Raw genomic sequence first — 24,311 nt, 5'->3', positions numbered from 1 at the left:
GATAGCCATGTCCTAAAAACTTCTTACTTATAAGAAAAAAGTTTTGTAACAAAACTTCAGGTGGCACAAAAGGAAGCAGTTGGAACATAGGGATTTGCAAAGAATAGGGCTGTTTAATTAATACAGCTTTTAACAAAGCTCCATTATTGCTTTTCACGGATATTTTTTTAACAGTGTTGCTTATTCTAACCTAAGCCTCAATAATTCTAACTCTATTTCCTTGCCCAAAACAACATAAAACTTACTACACATTAACAACATTGGAAACTTCTAGTTGCTTCTTTACACGATAGAATTATATTTATGCTACTTGGCATCTGACAGCATGCAGCAGAGGCAGTATCTCATAATGACTGTGAAAGTAATTTAGGTCACCAATTGTTGCAGTAAAATTGCATCCAAATACAATAGATCATTCTGTATACGTATGAGGGAATATCATGTTTTATATTACACTCCATAATTTAAGCATGGCACTTCAATTGTACTGACACTAATTGTTTTATTGGTATATGAATTGAAAAAAAAATGTAAATTTTACTAACCAAAGTATTATGGCATAAACAAGTTGAACTGTTGGAGAAAAATGAGGTTTGAATGCAGTTTCAAAATAAATCAGAAAACTGGCTATGAGTGACTATTTCCTCTCAGAGGAAAAAGGAAGAATATTTGAGGAAACTTTCTGGGGTTTTAGATTGCTGTAAGGTAATTGTAAAGGTTTAGTGACCTATGATTTCTGAAAAAAGCTTTTGTCTGACAGTTCTAAACTAAGTTTCTACCTCATGATGACTGTAGGAAGCTGTACCTGATGACCCACATAGTCCATTTTAAGCCTGTGTGCCTGCTAAAATATATCCAAAGGTCCCAAGTGATATTTTTTTTTTTGCCACATATCTGCAGTAAAACTCTGTGAAAGGGAGGGAGGATTGTTTTTCCAGAGATGCTAAGCAAACAACTTCCCCGATCCTTGACTGCCCTTTGGAGCAGCGCTGCCTGCAGTTTGTAATAGGCTCAATACTGCATTAAGTTGTGCTTATTGGGGGACTGACCAGCTGTACATTGTCTAATACAATTATTCTGTCAAATCCTATTATTATTGGTGTAGTTTACTTGAGGAAACCCTTTTTTTCTTCAGATATAGTTATAGTGATTCAATAAGCAAAATCAAATATCTAAAACCTGAATATCCATGCAACAACTATTTTAAGGATGGGTTAACTGCACCTACTACAGGATTTCTAAATTACGCAAATATTTTGGAAAACCACAAGTCAAACCAGTATCTTCCAATACAAGCCTAGGCTATGGTTTTGGATTGTTGTGAGGTACTCTTCTCTGCTAATATCACACATCGGTTTCCCCAAGGTAAAAACACAGTTCAGACTAGTTCTACCATGTGGAAATTCACAGAGGTCAAACCTAAATCCTCTGTCTTGAGTTTGACCTTGGCATGTGCATGCATCAGCAAAACTAATTGCATTATCTTCACTATATTCTCAGGGAGATATAGGCCACCATTTTTAGAAATGAAAACTATACCTAGCCAAGGGCTAAAAGGCCGTCCACCGATTAACCCATAGCTTTTAATAATCTTCTTCAAAAGTTTAATTCCCATTTTACATACTGCCTCCCTATCTAGTCCTTTGATAGGCCATAAACATTGTCCATTGAAGAATACTCTTTCTTTCTAGTTTCAGTTTTTCTAAAGCCAATATTCATTCCCTCATCTTTCTTGGTTATTAATCTACTCTGTCATAATTTTTTTTCAGACTCATATTAGTGCATCTAATTTACATCAAGCAGTCCCAAGTGTGAAGCTTCCCTGAGGATCAACACTTCTGTTTTTTTCAAGATTAACTGTCAGTTGTACCGTAGCAATCAAAGCAGGAAAACTCTTCATTCTTGAGACCTAAATATTTCACCTTAATAACACCACAAATTAAAGGACAGCTTGGCATACTAAATAAATTCCTGAATCTTAATTTTCACAGTGCCTCTCCATAACTATACATGTTACTACTAGTTAATAAGACCTGGATGTTTCGCTATATATTCCTTTTTCCTATTGTTATTCTACAGATTCAAGTATTAATTTGAAAGGTTTATACACTTTCTGACTGTTGAAGAGCAGATCTGGTTTTTCCCATTACTTAAAGCAGGGATTTTGACAACTGTATACATTCCATTAATGCATTATTTTGGCCAGGTAAATGTCTTACTTGACATCTGAAATGCTCTTGCTGTTAGTGGCATTAATTCTTCCACTCTCAACCTAATTTGGGCAAACTCATCCCCCACCTCTCTGATCAAACCCATGGTCCTTTAATTATAATCTGTAAAAGTTGCGGAGATTGATGATTCTCTCTACAGAGAAGTGTCTTCAACTACTATAAAACCAGTAGCAATAAATGGCAGTCTAAATTTTCTAGACAAGTGACTTTGATGTAATTAAAACTTTATCTGATAGCATTATTTCCACCAAGCCACAGAGGACTACAGGCTAATGTATTTGTTGTTGGCATAGTGAAACACTAAGACTGCATTTGAACAAGTCCTGTTATGCATGGGTTTATATAAAAACCTTGCCAGTGTTACTACCATTAGTATACTTCACAAGATTTCACTGAGGTGTAAGATTCCGTGACCTTTACACTTAAAAATTAAAGTATTTTATAAATGAATGTGCTCTACTTCCTTTGTTTTACAACACACTTGGGATATCATTTTTTCAACTGTTAAGTACTTTTAACAACAAAAATATTCTGTTTCATTTCTAGAACGGCATAAATTATTTCAGCAAACTAATGTTTCTTACACCTACTATCAGTGCTGCATGGGCTATGATTTCATCTATGTTTATTCCTTTTTCTGTGGGACATGGCAGACTAGACACTGCATGATGAAGTGTTTCTATTATGAAGTATCTTAAAGCAGAAGCATGTGCCAAGAATATTGCGAAAATACAAGCCTGAGCATTCTTTACGCACCAAAGAGAATAACAATGTGTTTCTGCTGAATATAGTTGTCTGGAGATTCTGGCTCTTGTTTTGTCAATAAAAAAAATAATTTCTCATGTAAATACTGCTCTTGCGCACTGTTGCCCAGATTCTTACTTCATTACAAAACCTGAAGCTGCCTGTTGTCCTTTGCAATGACTAAAATATGAACCAGGCAACAGGGCACTCTCATCTGTTAAGTCTCAATGATGTTAAGATAGTTTATAGCTCCATGAAGGAGCTATATGATTTTGTCTCCTTTCTTGTGCTTTCAATAAGGGCACAAAACTCCATGAGAGCAAATCCCCCACACCCCCATAAGTGATGCCCAGGGAGAGGCTGCTGTCCCTGCTTAGCTACAGCAGAAGCAAAGGGCTTGATACTGCTGGCTCTGCCTCCAAGCCTCCCTGCAGCTCAAACAAGCCTGCAAAGCCTCTGCATGGGCTCACAGCCACCCTGGCAAGCTTCCTCCAATTCCCTTTGGACATTGCTCCGTCTTTCAAATAACTCTATATACACCCTGTGAATGAAGAACAGCGAGAGCTCAGGATCAGCGCTTTAATAATGGACAAATCCCAGTGACAGCAAGTACAGCTATTCGGATATTTTGTGTGATAGCCAGGTTACTTCAACTTCTGCTTAAATTTTACAAATAACATTCCTCTTGCTATTACAGAAAATGCTGACAGATTTCACAATTTTCATCCCGTTGCTCCTACAAAACCCTGAGGAAGGTTTATGGTGGCAAGGACTGTAAGCTGTGCATCCTTTTGCAAATCTCTTTTTGGTCACTGGGATAGCCCTTACTATGTGCATCCATGCATTTACATCATGATGTGATTAGGCTATTGCAGTCTGGGCACTTGGGCTTCTCATCTGCTACATGTCCTCTTCACTTGTGCTGGGATGCAGCCCAACAAGATCTCCTTAAACCTGCAGCAGCTACTGGCAGGACAAGTTTTTTTAGTAAGTTTCCTAGGCTTTCCTGATACAATTTGAAAGGGATTTGAACTGTATTTCTAAATTTCTTCAGATGTCAGTGGAGCTGAGGTTTACCAACACAGGTTTGAAGATAGGAGCATAATATAATAGATATCTGCCTAAGTTGTTCAAAATTTCAAACTTCATACATTAAACTATCTCACTAAGCAGATCACTACTTAGAGGTTATGTACGTGCTAATAAATGTCAGCCTTAAAAATACAAAGTAGTATCTCTTACAACACCCTAACTGGAGCAGGTTCCTCTCACAGTGAGTTTTATAGCCTACATCCCCATCAAATACTAGTAGCCTGACTTTATTAAACATTTATGCTTTTGTTCTAGTTTTTGTATTTATTTATTTATTTATTTTGCATTTCCCAACACCCTGTGGCTCTCCTTCCTAGTTTTCAAGTGACTCACCAAGACATCTGGTCAATTTACTCCTGTTAACTTAGAAACAACTTGTGAAAAGAAACAACATAAATGCATTCCTGTTCTTGGTGGATAGCGTCAAAAGGAAGTTTCAAACTATTTGCTGATGCACCCATAATATCCTCTCTTAAGGGTTTTAAACAAAAGACAGAAGTCTTAAGTTACTGCAGTTCTGTAATACCTTCCTGCCCTGCGTATCCACTGTTAAAAGGGATTTTACCAGTGATACGACTGCAAGTTTTCATTCATCATAGAAATTCAACACAATTGTCATGACTATCTGCCTTGTTCAAATAAGATTCATGACAACAATTATGAATTTGCTTTAGTATTAACTGCTTTAGTAGTAAATGCTTACCTATGCTTAGGTTTAGATGTAAATTACCTGTCCATAATTAGCTTGAATGACTAACAAACATTTTTATTTAAAAAAAAACCTAAAGGAAATTTTTCTTTTCTTAAAGCAAAAACCAAAAACTACCGAACCCCTTAATTTTCTTTCCTCTGTATTGACCCAAGTTCTAATTTTGTGACACATTCATTTAAACTGACATAATTTGTAACAAAACCTTCATCACAGAAGATGGATAGAAAAAGAGCTGCCTTTAACAATGAATCACAATTCTAAACTTTATGATTCACTCAAGTATCTTCTGTCAAGGAAGACCAATGTGATAAAAAAGCTGAAGAATGTAAATAGTAAAGCTGTGATCTCAAGGCATGCATATGTTCTAGTTACTCAGAGACTTAAGACTAGACACCTAACCAGTCATTTTTAATTATTTGTAACTTCTAGTTTTTCCTTCAGATTTAATAATCTTTCTAATTAAAATATGAATGGTAACAGATTATTTTCTTCAAAATAAACTGCTTATGAATGCATAGCCAGATGTGCCTTTTCCCTGGTGTACGTTCCTTTTCTTTATTTAACGCATTTGCTGATACTTTCCATGTTAACACTATTGGTACATCAGCAATCAGATCAGAAACAGGACAATCCAATAGCATTGGCAACACCCACTGAAAAAGAGTAACTGATAACTAACTAAACACAATTACTTGCTCTACTGAGGATCAACACAAAATAAAAGGCCTGTCCACAGGAAACCAAAAGGCTGAAATTACTTCTATAAGATAATCGTTTCACTTTGTCATCTAAAAGTAAATTACCACAAACAGATGAATGAATGTGTGATTTTGGGACTCATGAGCATCAGAAATTTGAGACCTCTTTTTCAATTGAACAAAAAAATGCTCCTATGTCCACAATTTTCACAGTATCATAAACATTTGTACAGGAATCACCAACACATTTAAATGTACTGTTCAAAATACCTGTATTCCAGTATCCCATTATAAATGCAGTATCAGAATGTTATACCAAGCAGATTTCATATTTCAGTGTTTAGCATTCCCTGATTTTGGCTTGTTTAAAAGGACAGTAGTAGCTCACTCTTTTGTGTACCTACATCACAAAATAGTCTAAACAAATGTTTTATAGTACATAATTTTTAAAAACATGTTCGCATGCAAAGTTTTCCATTGTAGAAAATTTATCTACTAGAAGCCAAGCATGCAGGAGGGAGCCAAGAATTAGCAGGGAAAGAGGACAGAACATTTTCCAGAGTCTTTCAGAAACTGGTAAAATCTTTCTAATACTGTCCAGGGCAGAGCTCAGTCAGGCAGATGCTTGCTTTTAGGTCAGCCTCCCTTCAGTGAGCACCTTGCATGAAATCAACTCTTGTGCAGGGGACCAAATGAAATAACGTGCATCACTGAAAATTCACACTATCTATTTTCATGGCAGAATTTGAAATGTAAGAGGGGAAAGCGAATGTGTTAATGCTCTGTGTAGGAGATAACCTATATAAAACAAATAAAACACACTATTCATGTTCAAAATTCAGTTTTCTGAGGTAAAAAGTAAATAAAACTTCAGCCAATAACTTCTAGAATTGCAGAACCCTGTTTTCCAAAGTGAAAGTTACTTTTGTGCGAAGATTCAACTTTTAATTCCAAGTCATATTCATTGTAAAGGTGTTCAAGAAACCAGAAAATATTTAACTTTTCTCAATATAAAGAAAATCTGTACTAGTTTATTTAGCTTCTACAGATTATCAGTTTATACTACTGAGATAAAATTAAATGATACATTCAACACTTTGTCAGGTATTAAACCACTGAGATATGGTGCATAATATACCTATGTCCAAAACTTACATTTAATGTTAATTTACATCACTTACATCAATGGGAAAAACACTGAAAAGGCTGTCTTTAATGCCTGTAATTTTCACTGCTGCAACAGGCTGGACAGTATTTATATTCGTATTTACAGATTTGGACTGAGGCACAAATAATCTTAGGTTATCCAACCTGAATAACTTCCTCTGTGAATTCCATAATAAAATTTCTACATTGGATAGACTTAACAAAAAGCATGAGCAAACAAAAATCTTCCCTTTCTAACAGTTGATCTCAGAAACATTTACAGAATTCTGCTGAAACCACCTACTTTCTTCAGGCTTAGCTGCATCCCATGTTCTTAATTAATGATTGCTCATCCTACCACTTGACCACATTACACTAGAGAACTACTTCCATTATATCTGCTTGTAGGAACAAGACTATTGCTTGAATATATGATCTTTCACAAGATCAAACTCAGTCTAATACTAGAGGGAAATTCTGCCAGTCTGTTTCACCAATTTGAAAACTGTATGCCCAGTAATGCCAAAATCATGTATTACTCTGTATGTGTGTATGTACTGCACATGATTGAAGTTACAGTAAAAAAACCCCAAAACTCTCATGACACACAAGAATAATAAAACCCAATCTGCATGCACTACAGTTAGCTATCCTTCTTTATTGACTGACTTTGAGGCAAAGTCAAGAGATTTAGGTACTAGCACACAAGTACAGAAGACAACATTTTGTACTGTCTGAACTCCTACCATCAAAGACAGAAATCTTATTTGCTCAGTGTGTGATCTGAATGTATCCTCCAGAGCCGCTAGAGATAAATTGCATTAGTGACTGACCCTCAAAAGAATTAGCACAGTCGGAAGGCTTTTTTATTAGCGGGCAATACTTTGAGGTTTCATTTTGTGGTAAGCCCTAAACTGATCTCCTGTAACTTTCTGAGTAAGTGGAAGAAGATACAAGCTTCAAATTTACTTTTTAAAGTATACCATAACCTCCTTTAATACTGTGAGGAAGTTAATGACCTGAACATTTCAATTCTGCAGTAAGCAGTGTCCTTGCTCAGGAATTCCACAATCTGCTGAGCCAATATTATTTTAATGGACAGGAGTTTGCACTCAGAAAAGGTAAAAGAAAAAAACCTTCCAGGAATTCAGGGTTGACTAGTAGTTCAAAGAAATTCAATTACTGTAACACAGTAAGTAGGAACTGCAATTATTTTCATACTGAATTTATTTAACGCACCTAAAATACCCTCCTGACTATACTTACAGAGTCACACATACACAATTCTGTTAAGACCACAAAATACTCTATGAAGACAGGTGACAGCAAAGCTGGATGTGGATGCAAAAATTCTTTGCTATTAAATGCAAATGGTACAAAAATGTCTGGATCATTGGGCTTGAAGGGTCCATGGCTTTGAAGTCCAATGAGCAGCTGGTTAAGAGCACTGCACCTCAGTGGTTAATTCCAGTGCCAATTCTGTTTAGCATCTTTAACAACCCATATAGAAAGCATCCGCAGCAAGTTCAGGGACAACACCAGTTTGAGGGGGGCAGTCAATAGCTACCTGGAGAGTAGGGCTGCAATTCAGAGGACCCTTACAGCCTGGGGAATTGTTCTGGCACTGAACTTGAATAGTATAAATGAAAAGTCCTGCTCCCATTGCTCTCTACCACTACATAATTTGAGGGTATAGAGAGGAGAAAGCCAGACTGTTCTCAGAGGTATGTAGTGAAAGGATAAGGGGACACAGACACAAATTGCAGCAAGGGAAATTTAGGCTTACATATTAGTGGAAAAAAATGCAGTATTAGACTGGACAAGCAATGGAGCAAGTTCCCAGAGACACTGTAGGATCTCTGTCCTGGGAGATACTCCAAACATGTTGAGACATGGCCCTGAGCAACCTGCTGTAGCCTGGGTGGCATCTAACTTTGAAACTGGCTCTGCTCTGGCTGGAGGGTTGGACCAAGGCACCTCCAGAGCATCCTTCCAGCTCAAAATTATTGTAGGGTTCTCTGATCCTAAATTTTCAAACAAAGCCTTATATTTAGTCTAATAGATATACCCATAAACATGCCTTCACATCCCCTCCACATGAAAAATGTCACATTTTCACAGGTGAATTCACACAACCTTTTTCACAAAAACAAACATACAAAGTCACCCATCCCTTTCTTCTTTTTCTTGTTTTTGAAAACATAATTTCCACAAAAAAAACTCTTCAAACTTGCTTCAGGTAAGGATGGTGAAATAACTGAACAAACAATACCATAAAATTAAGGACTAATGTGGCATCTATACTTAAAAATAAATTAACACTTATTTTAGGAATAAAACATTTGCCAAATACTGGTTAGGATGCACCCTGCCATACTGGCATTCAGTATTTTCCTGTGCTGATGCACATAAAGATAGATAAAATTAATGTTAGGTTCTAATGACTAAAATTTTAGGCATTTCCCACACCAGTGCAGATATAGATTTCTGAGAAATAAATGACAGAAACAAAGGGGAGAAATAAATTACAGAAACAACGGGCCTAACCTCTTGCTTGTAGCCCAGGTCCACAAGTCTCATGTGCTCCTGGACTGTCTTGGCGCACATACCATGGAACTAGCTGGCACCTGCGCCACTTGTGGGTCTTCCACCTGTAATGAGAGGGGAAGCAGCCAGCTTCAAACAATCCACCTAAACTTGTAGCCGTCAGTGCTAGAGAGTGTTAGAAACCACCGTAAGTTGTTGCTTATTAATACTAACTGATCACAGACAATTCACAACAAACAGCAACAATACCGTAAACTCTTCCCTCTTTCCTGTTAACTTCTTTTCTCCTTTTACGATTAGGCCATTAAGGACACAGGGAAGGAAGGGGGAGGTGAAGGAAGGAAGAGAAAGTAAACCATATATATTTTCAAGGATTTCAAAGTATAAAGGTACATTAACACTACCTAAGAAATAAACAGTGAATACAAAACATAGTATGAGCATTAGACATTGATAAAAAGCATTAACACGTACAAGCTGTGAGAAAGAAATTTCAAAAAAGAATAATTTATAAAATAATAAAACTATATGACTTGAATACACTTTCCATAGAAGAACTCCTTTGCTATGGATTTATATCTGATCATGCTGAGTATTTTACCAGTCAACAAAATGACGTACTAAAATTTAAGAAGTAGATTTAGTGAAGTGACATTAACATCTCATAAAAACAACATGGACCCATTAAATAAGGATGAGTTTTAAATGCTAGCATGCTATTACAAACCTCCCCTCATTCTCATTTCCCTTCCTTACTTTCTTTTTTCCATTTATCTCAGTGAAGTAAACATGCTGAAGTTTCCCAAACACACTCCAGAGATAAGTCTTCAGGGTTGATTTCTGGTTCATGTAGTATTGGGACTGTCTTTTGGCAATGAATACTGTCACATATAGATGTTAGTGCATTTCTTTCACTTTTCCTTCTTTCCTCTTCCCCAGGACTTTTCTTTCCCCCCTCCCTTAGGCATTCTTTGCAACACAACAACAAATGGCAATTCTGCCTTGCTTGAAGCACAAACAATACTGGAGTTACAAAGATGAGGTCAGATGAGTGAAGTCTTAGAATTTGTTTTGTTTTCTCAAATTTCAAATGATATTATTACAAGGGTAAAGTTTTCACAACAAACAAATTGCTTTGCTAGGCTTCATCATCCAAATACTATCCCAAATGGTGAAATCAGAAGCAAAAAGGAACCCCAGCTACAGCAAAGTATTGGGACAGTGGGTTTAAATGACTGTGTGGGTGCCTTGGGCGATCCTAGAGCACCTAGAGTCTCCAGTAGCTGAATGGCAGCACTTTACAAATGTGTGAGCCAACACGTGTATATGGGCCCAGACCCTATCAAAATAAAATACAGACAAAAAGAACTTGCAAAAAACTTTGATAACAATATTGACCACCTAAACTATTCTATCATTAGTATAAACTGCTATATAACTTTTACAAAGTTCCTTTCTAGTGCTGCAGAATACCCCAGGACTTAAATATAACAACTCCAGGCAACTGTGGTTATTGTCACATCTATGAAATAATGCAGTTGTCTGAATTACTCAGAGTTGGGGTGGGGGGAAATGCTACATCCACAACTCAAACCATCAGCTACTCTCACGTTTAAAATAATCTCAATGATTTTGCACCTCAGGTTTTATTGCAACCTGCCTCTGAGGGCCAGTATCCGAACTAAGGCATAAGCCAGGCTGGGTCTGTGAGTCCATCTGTTGCAGCATGTGTATAGATCAGAAATATGTTAAAGGAAACATACAGAAAATACATACGGTATTAGTTTGTGTCATGAAATACAAATAATTGCATCTACCACTCCCTAGCAACTCTTCTTTCTTCTGCTCAGCACATTATCATGCATTAGCTCAGGTAAAATTTGGTACTGAAGATACTAAGATGAAAGGCAGCCAGATTTTAAAAGGTAAAACTCTGACTAGAAAAAGCTCTCAAGCTGTATTTCTCTAATGTTTGGAGTACTGATTTTGGTAGCTTCCCAATGCTGTTTTCCATCCTTTCATATCTTTCAGTTGAATATAGTGTGATCTCCTAATGAATTTGCAATGATAATCCTTGCCAGATGATGAAAGCAACACACTTCTTTAATCCCAATTTGTTTTCACTAAAATAAGCTTGAATTCTATTTGTACCTCTGCAACAGACAGCAGTTTCATGGGAATTAGAAGGTGGAGAAACAAAACATTGTCTTCCAATAAATATATTTTATATTTGTTATTCATAAATAAACTCTTTTTATTATTATTTTTTAAGTAAATCCAACAACTAAATGCATCAGATTTTTCTAAACTTTGTGTCAACACCCAGATCTTGTATGTCTACTTTCCCATGCCACTCAGATGGATACTATGCCCCAAAATTTTCTGAAGTAGTTGTGGTGAATATCCCCACCTGCCAGAACAGTCCTCAGTGTCCTTTCGTGAAGATTAAGTGAGCAGAGAATTTTGTGTATTAGGGGATATAATCAACTGTGGACCATTCCAGGGCTGACAGGGATGGAAGATGGAGGATACAGTGTGTGGCACAGTGTCACAGCAGAACTCGGCTGCCCTAAACAGATGAGGCTGCATTTCAGTGCTTTGGATAATTTCAAAAGGAAGATTTTTTTAATTGTATAGAATGTCAAATTATTCGCTAGGAAAGATTTATCCTGGAAAGTAATTCTTAGTTGTTGCAGTGTTCCTGCAAAAGAACAAATAAAATGAACCACTGATTCATGATGGGCCCAACTGAGTCTTCGTATCTGTTCTGAAACCTTGATTTAGCTATGTAACCTGTTTTGCTACATAGTGCATATTAGAACATCTTCTGTTAAGAAGTGGAATTCAGCAAGCTTTAGAGACATTGAAAAACCGGGTCCAATCCATCTCTGTTTGATTAACACTACCTGTAGCTATAGCAGATGGGAGAAGCTTCACATTCCTTTTCCTCAAACAAAGAGTCTGGGCACTCTCGACCACCGTTGGCGGGGAGCTGGATGATAACACGGTGACGGGACTGCTTCTTTACTGTGGCACCCCCTGCAAAAAGTAGAGGTGGCTGTTTTCCCTGCTACTTCCATAGGGATGACAGTAATTAGGGGAAAAATAAGATCTAATACCACAGGTATTTGAACTGATTGCTCTAATATCGACATGCTATTTTGTCCATAAGCAGAAAATCAAGCCTAACAGATAAAACAGTTTAATCTCAGCTAAAGGCCAGGAATCAGAACTGAACAGAAAGCAGTATTAGCGATACTGAACAAATGAATATACAGCCAAAATGAATACACAGTTCAAGTGAACAAAAATTAAACCCGTTCAGTTTGCTGCTACATTTTACAATTTCAAAGTGTAAGTTTGCCCTGATCATTTGCATGTAAAACCAGAAAGAGAAATTCCGCTGTGGAATTTATCTACAGTTTTTAATTATTACAGTCATTCATTATTAATGATAAACTGATTAATGATAATGCTAAAATAGTTCCTGTAGGAATTTTGATCTCTGTCATCTTCAGATAACAGTTCTTCTGGCAGAAAACGAAAAGAAAAGCCACAAATCTGTAACAGTTCCACAGCAATACCTAATACACCTAACAGACAAATATTGTTAGGTAAAAATCTTGGATTCCCCCCCACACCCACCCCCCATCCCTCCCCTGAGAGCTGTGGCACAGGCATTTGGCTGACTGGGTTGGATTTGGGTGGGTTATTACAGCAGCTGCAGCTTGTCTGAACACAGACGCGTGCTGGACCACAGCCAAGCAACTGTAATTAGGAACAAGCGGTAGGAGAATCCCGGTGGTGGCTCTCCACCACCTGGCCGCTTTTCAATGCAGAGGAAACCCCCCACTCCTGAGTCAATCATCTCCAGGAGATGCCAGGAGCTGGCACAAGGGGCAAGACAGATGTGCTGACCAGCAAAGCTGCTGACCAGCTTGCTGACACAAGTGGGTAAAACCTATGAAATATATATTTTTTTGTTTGTGTAGTATGAAAAGATTTTGCCTCACTGGATAGACAAAATGCCTGTATTAGTTCACAAATATACTGTCTTACAGAAGCCTGCGTGCTAGTTTGTAGTAAAAGTTGGTGAAGATATGCTCATTGCATCAAGAACTTTTTTAAAACCCACAGAAATGAGAACAGAAAAGGATGGCATTTTTGTCCAAGATGATCTGCCTCAATAAAAATATATCAGAAAGACTGATTAATACTGCTATAAAATAACACAGTATTTAATAATGAATAACTATTTAATAGATTCAGATTCAATGGTCTTAATTGTCTGTTCTTTTTTCAAGGTTATGAATTTAATCTTCCTAACCCTTTTTTTATTTGTTAGAATGCACTAATCACTAATAGGAATTAATGAAAAAATGCCTTTATGCTTTTGTCCTTTATAAAGCATAAAAAATTGGCTGTGGCGTTTGAAACGTGTATATTTGACGTAACAATATCTTACATTCTGATAATACGGTAGCTGTGAGTAATCACCATGTCCCACACAGGGATTAGCACCCTGTGGAACATGGGGTATTACAGTCTGTCTGTAATAATATATATTAGAAAAACACCTCCTGTTAAGCTTCAAAGAGAGAGAGAGAGAGATAAGGCATAAAAATGTGGGCAATATTAAGCCAGTCATCAGTTTAACTTCATGGATGACTCCAGTAATAAAAATTCAGGGGCAACCTGCACTCTTTTTAAGAGCTTTGCCAAGAGTATTAAAATGGTATTGGAATGTATGGTTAACTCAGACCATTAACATCAACTTAAAGTCTGCTGATTTTTATTAACTTTCTTTCAATTTTCCTTGGAGTAGAAGAAACCAGCCAAAATTATACACATGTGCATATCTACCTACCTACCTACCTATCGCCTAGTACATAAAGCTCAGGTTTTTCCAATGAGCAAGCAGTACATGTACTTTCAAAGACCAAATCTGACCATGTTATTATCTGACAATTCAAATACTGCAACTGTACCAGTATCTGTTTTGTTGTTAAACGAAGAGATACGTGTCTACTCCATGACTAGTTATCTCTTTATTAGCAGAAGATGTAAATGGGAGTTTTTAATATAAAAATAGGAAAAAATGAAGGGGGGGGTGTGGTTAGTCATCCAAACAGATCATATAGAAATAACTATTCTTTTCAGCAAAATTGCTAAGTCCTCCCTGCAGGTACTGTACCAGCTATTACATGTCCTCTGTCAGAAAGAGATGTGTGTAAGCATTCTGACAAAAGTGACTGCTAGCCTAACTCCTTTTTTCTTAAAATCTGTCTACTAGCACACAATGGATAAAATTACCTTCCTGACATGAAGAAGGACACACTGTCCAGTCGCTGAATGGAGTCACAATACAGTCCTTCCTACAGGGAAGCAGACAGGGTCTCACAGTTTCTGGTCGGAGGCTCTCAGGGCATCTAAAAAAATGAAAAAAAGAAGCATTATCAAATAAACAACCATTCTGCGGTAAAGTGAATCACGAGAGGTACCAAATGCCTGCAGGCATGAGGAGAACGCTAGTTGCCCAGAATTCACCAGGATGAAACACAGAAATTAAAACAATTAGCATTTAAATATATCTGGTGAAAGGAGACATAACTGGTGCATTCTGCACCTGGGGATTTAACTTTAAAAAATCATCTTTCCTCACTCACCATTCCAGACTGCCTCTTAAGTGTTACTTTCAAGCTTCCAAATGATTATGAAGAAAAGCCATCTATTTTACCGTAGAAAAATACATGTTTAGCTCTTCATAAACTTACCAGAAGCATAAACTCTGGAAGGAAGCATATTTAAACAAAACACTGCTAACCCAGGAACAAATAGGTATAAGCTGGCCGTGATTATCACAGGAATGGGCTTGAAACTGCCAGATCAATGAGACTGTCAAAGACTGTCAAAAGGGACAGAAAACCTCACTTGTTTTAGGAAAATGCTTGATCAGCATATAAAAGGGATTATTGGAGTGCCACATACGGGAGTCATTATCCCAGGTCATTTTCCCCAGCCTGTGTTTCTATTTTTCCATCAAGGACAAACAACTCTATGCTGCAATACTTGTTTTCAGAATGATGCAATAACTATTTGCAGAAGTACTGTGAATCTTTAAAATAATTTCGATATTACTATTGCCCTGAAAGCATGCAGACTGTGGACTGTCAGAGGAATATATAAAGAGATAAGAAAAATATCACTTCCATATTTTGGAGCTTTTATCTCATTAGTGAAAAGCATTGATATTACCAGCTTTTCCTCTTGTGGCTGCTGGGCATCTGGGACCAGTGAGATGGGTGACCAGTTTTATATTTGGATTGGATCAGATGGGGAAGCTTGGCTAGTGTGAAGCATCTTTCTTGCCAGGCTGAAGGGAGCACAGGCAAGCCTAACAATGAGCTACCAAGAAAATGTGTTCTCCATGGTCAGTGGAGAAGTATGTCTGTGCAGCGTGGGCGGAGAGGCAGTGGGAAAGGAAGAAAAGTTGAATTGCAGCTTTATAGGGACATATTCCTCAGCAATAACAATTGCTAGTTCATTATTTCCATTGGTTGTCTCTGCATTTTCCTGTCAATTCACATAAACTTCTCAAAGTATTATCCACTACTGTGAACCAGCACCAACTTCTTGGTGCCCTCTTATAATGACATTTCCACCTGTTCTCTTTTCTCTCCTAAAATACCAACGTGAAAGACCATAAAATATTATAGCTATAGCAAGGTAAATCTCCATCACCTCTCCATAAGCTCTCTCTACATTTTAGGTCAAATTGTGCTTTGCTTCTGTCTGATTCATAAAATCAGATTATATATGCGGAGGTCAGGCACACTTTAAAAAAAACACCAATCACACACACTGACTATGTTTTCAGAAATTTTCTCTAAGGTTAAAATTAAAAGTGCTTCTGCAAGGTATTGAACATTGGCTTACTAATGACTTTTTCCTTAAAGAACAAAGAAATTGCAAGCATACAAAAAAGACTGGATTATACGTATTCACTGTTTCACTGAGAACTTCAACTTTCAGGAGCACTGAACATTACCATGCCTCTTCAGATCCTTGGGCAAGGCAATTAGTTCAATTAGAACACCATTTCTACCTTTTATATTGTTTGTATTTAGTATATGTGGCTTAAAGCAAAGTATTGATTTTTTTGCAGTCCTTACTCAAGGTCAAATTAAACACAAAAGGCACAAGCTGAAATCTGTAACTTGTGAGGTAGATAAGGCCAATAATATTGATTGTATCATACCACAGTAATCCTTTTTATTAAGGGGACCTAAAAACAAGTTTCCTATTTACATTTTCATGTTAAATGTCTGGGTCTTTAAAAACAATTCTGTGAATTTAATGTGACAATTTGAAGGATGAACTAAGACTTTTTTCTCATTTTACAGGATTCATTTATGACACAGTAAAACAGCCCTCCACCCAAAAATTTCAGGTCAAATCAAAGGCAAAGACATTAACAGTAGATTTTGAAAGGGAGATAAATCATTAGAGGTTTTTTTTTTTAAATGTAAAATGAGTACCAAGTAAAAGACATAATGGTATTGTGACTGAATAAAACAGCAACTTAATGCAGATATGTAATATTTAGATTATTAATTTTCTGGTATTATTCCCCATATTTCCATTTAAGGTAAATTTGGAATAAGTCTGCTGCTGAATAAAGCAACAAATGGCAGGAACCACGCAAATATTTAGGGGGAGAATAGCTGCCTCATGAACTTTATAAATGACCTCTGCTATCTGCTCTTCCAGCTTTGAATCTGTCCCGAGTGGTATATATTTACAGACTTGTTAAACTGTATTAAAATATTATCAAACTCACTTTACTAGCAGGTAATCTGTATTTAACCCTGGTCATATATTAAACTGTAAAATGAAATCATTGGGCCAAAGGGATCTCTTAAAAAAAACATTTATATGGGAATAAAGCCTCAAGAAGATTGTCAACTAATGTTCAAACTAATATTTCAGACTAATGCCCCGTCAGAGCTGCACGATGCTTCACCTCCTTGGTCTGCTTGTGAGAAGATGTACTTACGTGGGTTGTATTGCATTTCGATCCAAAACAGTATGTTTGCATGAAAATGCACTAATCCATATAGTACACATATAGTTTGATTGGGGGTATCATAAGGATCTTGGAAATGGTGCTGTATTGCACACCACACCCATATCCCAAGACTTTTATCTGGACTCAACCTGATGACAGGATGGAGCCAACTGGATTTAGTAGTCAGTCAGCTGTCAGCAGAATCACTACTGTAAATATCAACTGTAAAAATCAATAGTGAGAAAGGTATTATTATATAGTCCTCCTGTAGCTTCAGTTTTATATTTTTAAAAGATTAATTGTTCCCTCATGATAACACAAAGGAGGAGGTCTTTACCTCTTTGCCTGCAGTCATTGGCGATATACATAGAAAGCAGCAAAATCCAAAGCTAATTACAGCATGAAGATATTTTTTAAGATTTTTACTTTTTTGGGCCCACTTGTCCCACGTTGACTCTCACACAGATGACCTTTCTTGTCTGCATCCCCACAGAACAGGTGGCCTCCCCATTCCAGCTGGCAGAGGAGTTGAAAGCAGAGACAGACGTATCCTCTATGCACTGTCCCCATGGGCCAGTCTGCCAATGATACACAGTGCAAGAGTGCTCGTTACAGCTGCGCGTTTCCAGTAGGGCACTACTATTTGGGCACTGTATTCCACCTGGAACAATAAAACAGGGCAAAAGTTCATGCAGTGGAAGGAAATAAAATGTGTTAAAAAAAAAAAAAAGAAAGAAATGCACTTTGAAATCTTGCTAGTTACATATTACCACTTTGATTCCATGAAAGAAACACTTTTTCATCCTCTTCATATGCCCAATATTGACTTTGATAAACTTCAGTCAACAGACTACACAGAACAGACTGTACATAGACAGTAAATGTGAATGTGTATAAGAAGGATACCAAAATAATCATAACTTCCATAACACACTACTATGTGCTTGGAGTAATATACAGCCTTTTTTATTTTGGGGTTCTCTAAAAGAGACTGCAAGAGATCACATAAGGAGGTATGAAGGCTCTAGGCAGAAGAAATTATTAAATATTCTAGTTATGTATGTGTAGAGACCACTGATTATGTCTGATTCACATATCAATTAGAAAGGTTTCTGGAGCTCTTGTCCTAGCTCCCAGTGGGTATTTATCCATGTTACATAATTACCAAAGAGGATGGCACAGCTGGCAATTTCAGGTCCAGATTGAAATAACAAAGGCTGTTGCAGGTTAAGATTAAAATGCATTCATGTGTCAATAATTGTGAAGAAAAGGTCAGATAATGCTATCTTTGTTGTGTCTGGTTTCAGATAGTATGTCCAGTTTCTTATATTCAAGCACTTCAAAGCTAATCTAGCCTCCCAATCCTCCACGAGTAAGGAAGAGGTCTTTCCTTCCAGGCTTGATCATAGGCTACTAGACATTTAGCCCTCTGACTAGACAGGTCTCTGGTGTTGCTAGACATACAGAATCTAGGCTTAAAAATTAATTTAAACATTCATGGCCCACACAGAAACAATAGAACTATCTCCAAGTGATGGAAAGCCAGGGAAATTCTAAACAACATTTTAGTTTTTCCTACAAGACAAGAACAGTAAGAAGGATCACTGAAAGAGGAACTTTTTATTAGTTACTGCAGATGAGTCATCCAACTTTTCTCCAAAAAGAAAAAAGCATGCTCACACCAAGCACATGTCAGAGAGTGTATTAGCCTTTGTATCCCAACACTGAACTTTACGTTGACCTCCTGCTCTACAGACATGCAAGAGGGAAGGGGTTTTAAGCACTTATTGTTGAGAGAAATTAAACAAACAACGAAATGTAATCAAATAAACAACATATGCTTCAAGTACTCCAACACAAGTCAAGTGTCAAAAGCACAAAAATACTTTATACCCCAAACTGCTTCTGTGGGCTGTCTAGACCTGCAGCAAACGTGAAGAAAGGGCCATTCTAATGAAAACACAAGACAAAATCCAAATCTCAAATTCTTTCCATAGAGATATTTTTTACTTCTGACTTTAGGTTAAAAATATTCATGCAACCAAGCAACAGTAAACATCTTATTAACTGAGATGTCATGCCAAAGACTAGGTAATCTTAAGTTTTGTAAAGGGGAATAATAAAAACTTTAAAAGGTGTGAATGTAATTAAGCAAGGACTGGAATTAAATTGTTTTTTGGCTCAAAATGGATGCAACTTAAGTCTATCAGAATTGCTTAAATATGTATCAATATGCAAAGCAACAAGGCAAAATGTCATATGCATTTTCCTAAAAAAGGAAATAAAACAACAATAGGTAAAACAAAATTATGTAGTAACTTTCAAAAAGTTATTCAAGCAGTTTCCTTCAGGAAATAAAAAAAGATCCCAGCTAACACCAGCAGATAGGAATATAAGCAATGAAATTAGGAAAGCAAGTGTATTTTGCAAAGAAAAAATAATAAAAGATAGCAAAGTCACAAATTATTTGGTACAGGAGAGACAACAGATTTATATAAAGAGTCTAGACATGCTCCCCCAGTACAAGGGTAATAAAAATGACACTTTAGAAGACATAATGAAGGTTACGAAATTAATTGTTTCCATATTATGTTAGCTCAAAAAGAAACACAAAGGTAATATTTAAGCAAATTCATAAATTAAAGGTGTGTGTGTGGGAAGAAATGGTTCCCCAGGAATGTATTCCATAACCACCAGCTCCTAAGGCATTTGAGAATAAAGTGACAACTTAGATTTAGTTTTGACAGCTGTGCAAGAATGTATATTCTGGGGGAAAAACAAGAGTGACATTGACTTGTAAATGAAAAACGTTGGGGCATGAATGTCTGAAGCTCAGTGGGAATCCAGTTCTGTTCAAATTAAACCAATAGTTAAAAAACTATGTAAAGAATGAACAAAATGTGGAAATAATATTGTGTAAATATAAACCACCTATTACTAGTACTAAATCTTTTTAATAATTAAAAATATACTCTTTGTTTACACATCAGTATGCCATATTCTCAAGAAAAACAACATTTCCTTGTGCTGCCTCAAATTAAAATAGGTACAGAAAAAGCAGAAGGGAGATTGGAAAACTGGCAGTTAGAGATGCCGTTTATATCATCTGCATAGGGGTAACAAGATCAGGGCTGATCAACTTTAAGGCCATTTCACCAGATGAGGACAGGTTTGACAGGAATATAAAGATTAACAAGTATGACAGAAAAAAATAGACGTAATTTTATCAGCATACGTGAAAAGGGGACATACAATACTAAATACATTATATATAATACGTGATCAGATGACTGTAAATAACTGCTTGGCAGTACTAAAAGTAATGATTTCAAGGTCCAAAAAGCAGCTGGAGCTGAAGCATTTCTTTTTGGTTTTGGATACTTAAGCAAAGCACACTTGGAATTGAAAGGCTACCTTTACAGAGGGACTTGCATATTACTCATAAAATAGCAGAGATACGAGAGTATTTTCCTTGAATGCTTTAACAGAAGTGTCATACGCTTAGATTGGTTTTCTGCCTGACCTGGAGCTGGTAATGGGTAAGACATCTCACTCTAGGATATCCAAGGATTGAATTTTATAGGTCTTCTTTGTGATACTGTCTTGATAACATCCCAATTTCAAAACGCTTAACATTTTTGAAAGCATTTAGGATTATTTTAATTAATCATTTTGATACCATTTATTTTACAAATGCATTTAATTTTAGCTATGCATTTCACAACAGCTGGAATAATCTTAAAGTTTGAGAAAACAGATGCAACTGAAGTGCCTTTTATAAGTGAGGTGTTACTCATTTCTTCTTTGCCATAGGAACGGGGCAGGCACTCCTCGAGGCAGCTGTACTTCCCAAAGAGAGGCATGGTCAGTACAGACCACTAACATAAGAACAAAGGCTGCCCTGTTGGCGCAGGCCTCCCAGTTCTGCAAATATTACGCTTCCCCACCTAGTGCACGCTAGTTACACAGACCAAGCAGACCTGTCCTATCATACACAACAGGACAGGAGTTAGTGTGCACCCACAGGAGACGAGATGTCTACTCTCAAGTCCTTTCTTGGGTAAGAGTTGAATCCCAGACCCCACTCTACAGGCAGGAATCTGAACTGAGGGGCTCCTGAGCAAAACGGGAAGCACAGTAACATCCTCTCTCCCAGCTCACCTTCGCAGGCAGGTGCCAGGTCACTTTGCAAGTCTAGCCTGAAAACTCAGGTTCCCCAGGTCCAAATCTAAGTGGCTTTGTATTCCTGCTTCAGCTGAAATAATTAAAACTCATTAATCTCCCCATCTTCCCCAAAACTGATCCTTTGGTGAATAAGCAATTTGCTGGGAAAACAATTACTCAATTATATGCGTTCAGATTTAACTACCAAGGACTGTTACGTCAAGCCAGGAAAACATAAAAATTACAATCAAACCAAGCAAGTGTAAGAGTAAATACATTAAAAAGTCATAACTCCTCTATTGTAACTATGAAGTCAAAATCCACTGAAATTTTAACAGGAATAAACTTTTAAAGCACATCAGCCATAATTTGCCTAGAGTTGAGAAGAAACTCCTTTGATCCAGCTATTCCTTATATGTTCAGTAAATCAATCTTGCAGCTACATGAGAAGTATGAGGTTTTGGCCCCCATCTAATAGAATACCAGATGAGATGGGCAACTGGTATTCTATACTAACTCAGTCACGTTTAATAGTCTGTTATGTATGATGTCACACTAAATAGTCCTTCTGGCATTATACTTTGCTAATCTATGAACATACAATAGTCACAGTAAGACATTGCATGCATATGAATCCCTGCCCTGAGAAAATTCACACAAAATCATCCTTCACTCTCATTTTACTAAGTTAATCTTTTAAATCAGAGTATTTTCTCCTTTGCATTTGACTTATGGGTGTTTTTTTTTTTAATCTTTACTTTTCCAAAATCAGTGTCAGTTATTTACTACTGATAAAACCTGGAATATATCCACATTAGTGTCATGCTGTATGACACTGGTTTGGCAGTGGCAATCAATGGCAGTGTATAGTCAATATAGAATCAATCTGCATATTTATAATTTACTAAAAAATGGAGACTCATTTAACATTTTTTAGTCTCAGGGATTGGACTATGTAAAGTAGTCTTAATGCATACTACTGATTTTGTAAGATTTATTGTAAGCAGGAAATAAAAAATGAACAGAACTATTAAACAGGAAAAAAAATAAAACAAACCAAAAATAAACAAACCCTACATTCAACAGAGAAAGGCTGAGCTGTATATGATGTTTTTACTAGACTTATGCAGAACAATATAATGTATCAGGTAACATCATTATGTCCTTTGCTGTCATTTTGTATTTTGAGACAGTGACTTCCCTGAGTTTCTTACTGTACCATGAAGATGTGTTTGACAGTGAAACAAATGAGCTACCACTACAGGCAGGCTCACAGACAGGCAAAATTATAAATCACTTCACCTTTCAAACCTTCAAGCTGAGGACAATGATCTCAGAAAAGATATAAAAAATGGTTATTGTGACACCAGTTTCCACATGGAGTCATCTCACAAACCACAAAAAGCCTTTGTCTTGAGGAAAGAGACTCTTCTGTCCACTGAATGCATGTAAATAAGCCCATCCCAGATGTGCATAACCACACTGTGCTTGAGGCTCTGCAGCGTATGCTTTGGCCACGAGGAAGAGGTGTTGTTCTGAATGATGAAATGCTGATGAGAGGGTGTACAGCCAAGGTCAGCTCCTGGCTTGAGCCAAAGTCAGTGTGGTGCTGGAGGGGCAGTCAGATCCCAGAACTCATTAGAAAACTTTGTCACTACTTCAATTTACATACAGCTTCAATTTTTCCTGTGAAGCTATTCTTGTCGCCAAGGAATTATTATAACACTACTGAATTATTCCTATTCTAAGTCATCCAAGAAAATAGATTATACTGTGGCTGTTTCCTGGGGGCCAGTTATGCTGACTTGATGGTTTCTTCAAACCAATTCACCAGCACAGATAGCTGGGAAGTAAGAAGAAAAATAAGGTCTTAAGTGTGAAATTATATAGTCTATCATGGACAGCTATCTGCCAAAATTAACAAGCAAACTAAAGAATATAGTATTTTTTTATTTCAAAGAGGAGAGAAACTGAACCATCACAGACAATACTTTGATAAGAAGCCACCTGAAATCCAGATAAAAGAACTTATTTTATATGTATCTACAGACCCTCAAAAATTTCAGTGGCATGTTAATGTTTTAAGTGTCTCAATGAACAAGAATTAGGCACTTCACATACTGTGAAGGATTGCAAGGTTCTTTGTGTATATAATGCCTGCAGTGCTTTGATCTCCAGCTTGCGGATTGAATTCTCCATGACTAGCAGGAGGATGCATGGGATCAAGGACTCACAGTAATAAACCTGGACTCCTTATGTCACCCTAGAAGCCAAGATTAGCCTTATTCATAGATTGGCCAATAGACCTGCACATTCTTTCATTAATTAATGTCCAATCCTGATAGCATAGGAATTGTATATGTTTATGTACAATGTATTTGTCCTATTGTGTTCTGAATAAAACCTCTTACATATCATGGCTGTATTATAAAGGAATTACTATGAAATGGTTTACCTAACCTGGTCTGCCTCTCATACCAACAGTTCAAATAAAGGTTCAAAAATTCAGAAGGGAACACCTGTGGGACTGTTCACCGAAACAGAACTGACAGCTATTTTCAGAATTCAGTTTTAATTGTAAATGGAGTTATTGGTCTTTCATTTAGGAGACTTGGGATTTTAGTTATACGTGACGTTTACAGAGTTTTCATTAACAGTAATGTACGTTTTTATAAGCTCTGAATAGAAATGAAAACTGCATGTTTTCCAAAAAAAGGTTCATGTGGAGCTTCCTTTTTTATACCAACAGAATACAGATGTTCAGATGCATTAATATATTCTGTGCCCCCAAAACATAAAACAACCTCCAAGCACCAACTACACAATTAGTGCTTTATTTTTTTGGAAGCTGGATGATCTCTGTCATGCAGTTCTGGAGGTGAAAAGTCATTCAGTTATTTGTCACACAG

General features: G+C 36.9%; 1 protein-coding gene across 1 annotated transcript in view; it reads right to left on the bottom strand.

Moving 5' to 3' along the window:
• Positions 1-24,311, bottom strand: part of THSD7A (thrombospondin type 1 domain containing 7A) — a 287,968-nt gene that overhangs the window by 48,830 nt on the left and 214,827 nt on the right. The window contains exons 10-13 of the mRNA XM_055804369.1: positions 17,665-17,899; positions 14,484-14,599; positions 12,077-12,209; positions 9,171-9,274 (exon numbers count right to left, since the gene is read on the bottom strand). Coding sequence (XP_055660344.1) covers positions 9,171-9,274; positions 12,077-12,209; positions 14,484-14,599; positions 17,665-17,899 — 588 coding nt within the window. The remainder of the gene's footprint in view (positions 1-9,170; positions 9,275-12,076; positions 12,210-14,483; positions 14,600-17,664; positions 17,900-24,311) is intronic.

Source organism: Falco peregrinus, chromosome 5 (genome assembly GCF_023634155.1).
Source record: "Falco peregrinus isolate bFalPer1 chromosome 5, bFalPer1.pri, whole genome shotgun sequence".
In the NCBI taxonomy this organism is placed as follows: domain Eukaryota; kingdom Metazoa; phylum Chordata; class Aves; order Falconiformes; family Falconidae; genus Falco; species Falco peregrinus.
Note: the sequence above shows the minus strand (reverse complement) of the source record. Positions and strands in the feature narration are given on the sequence as shown.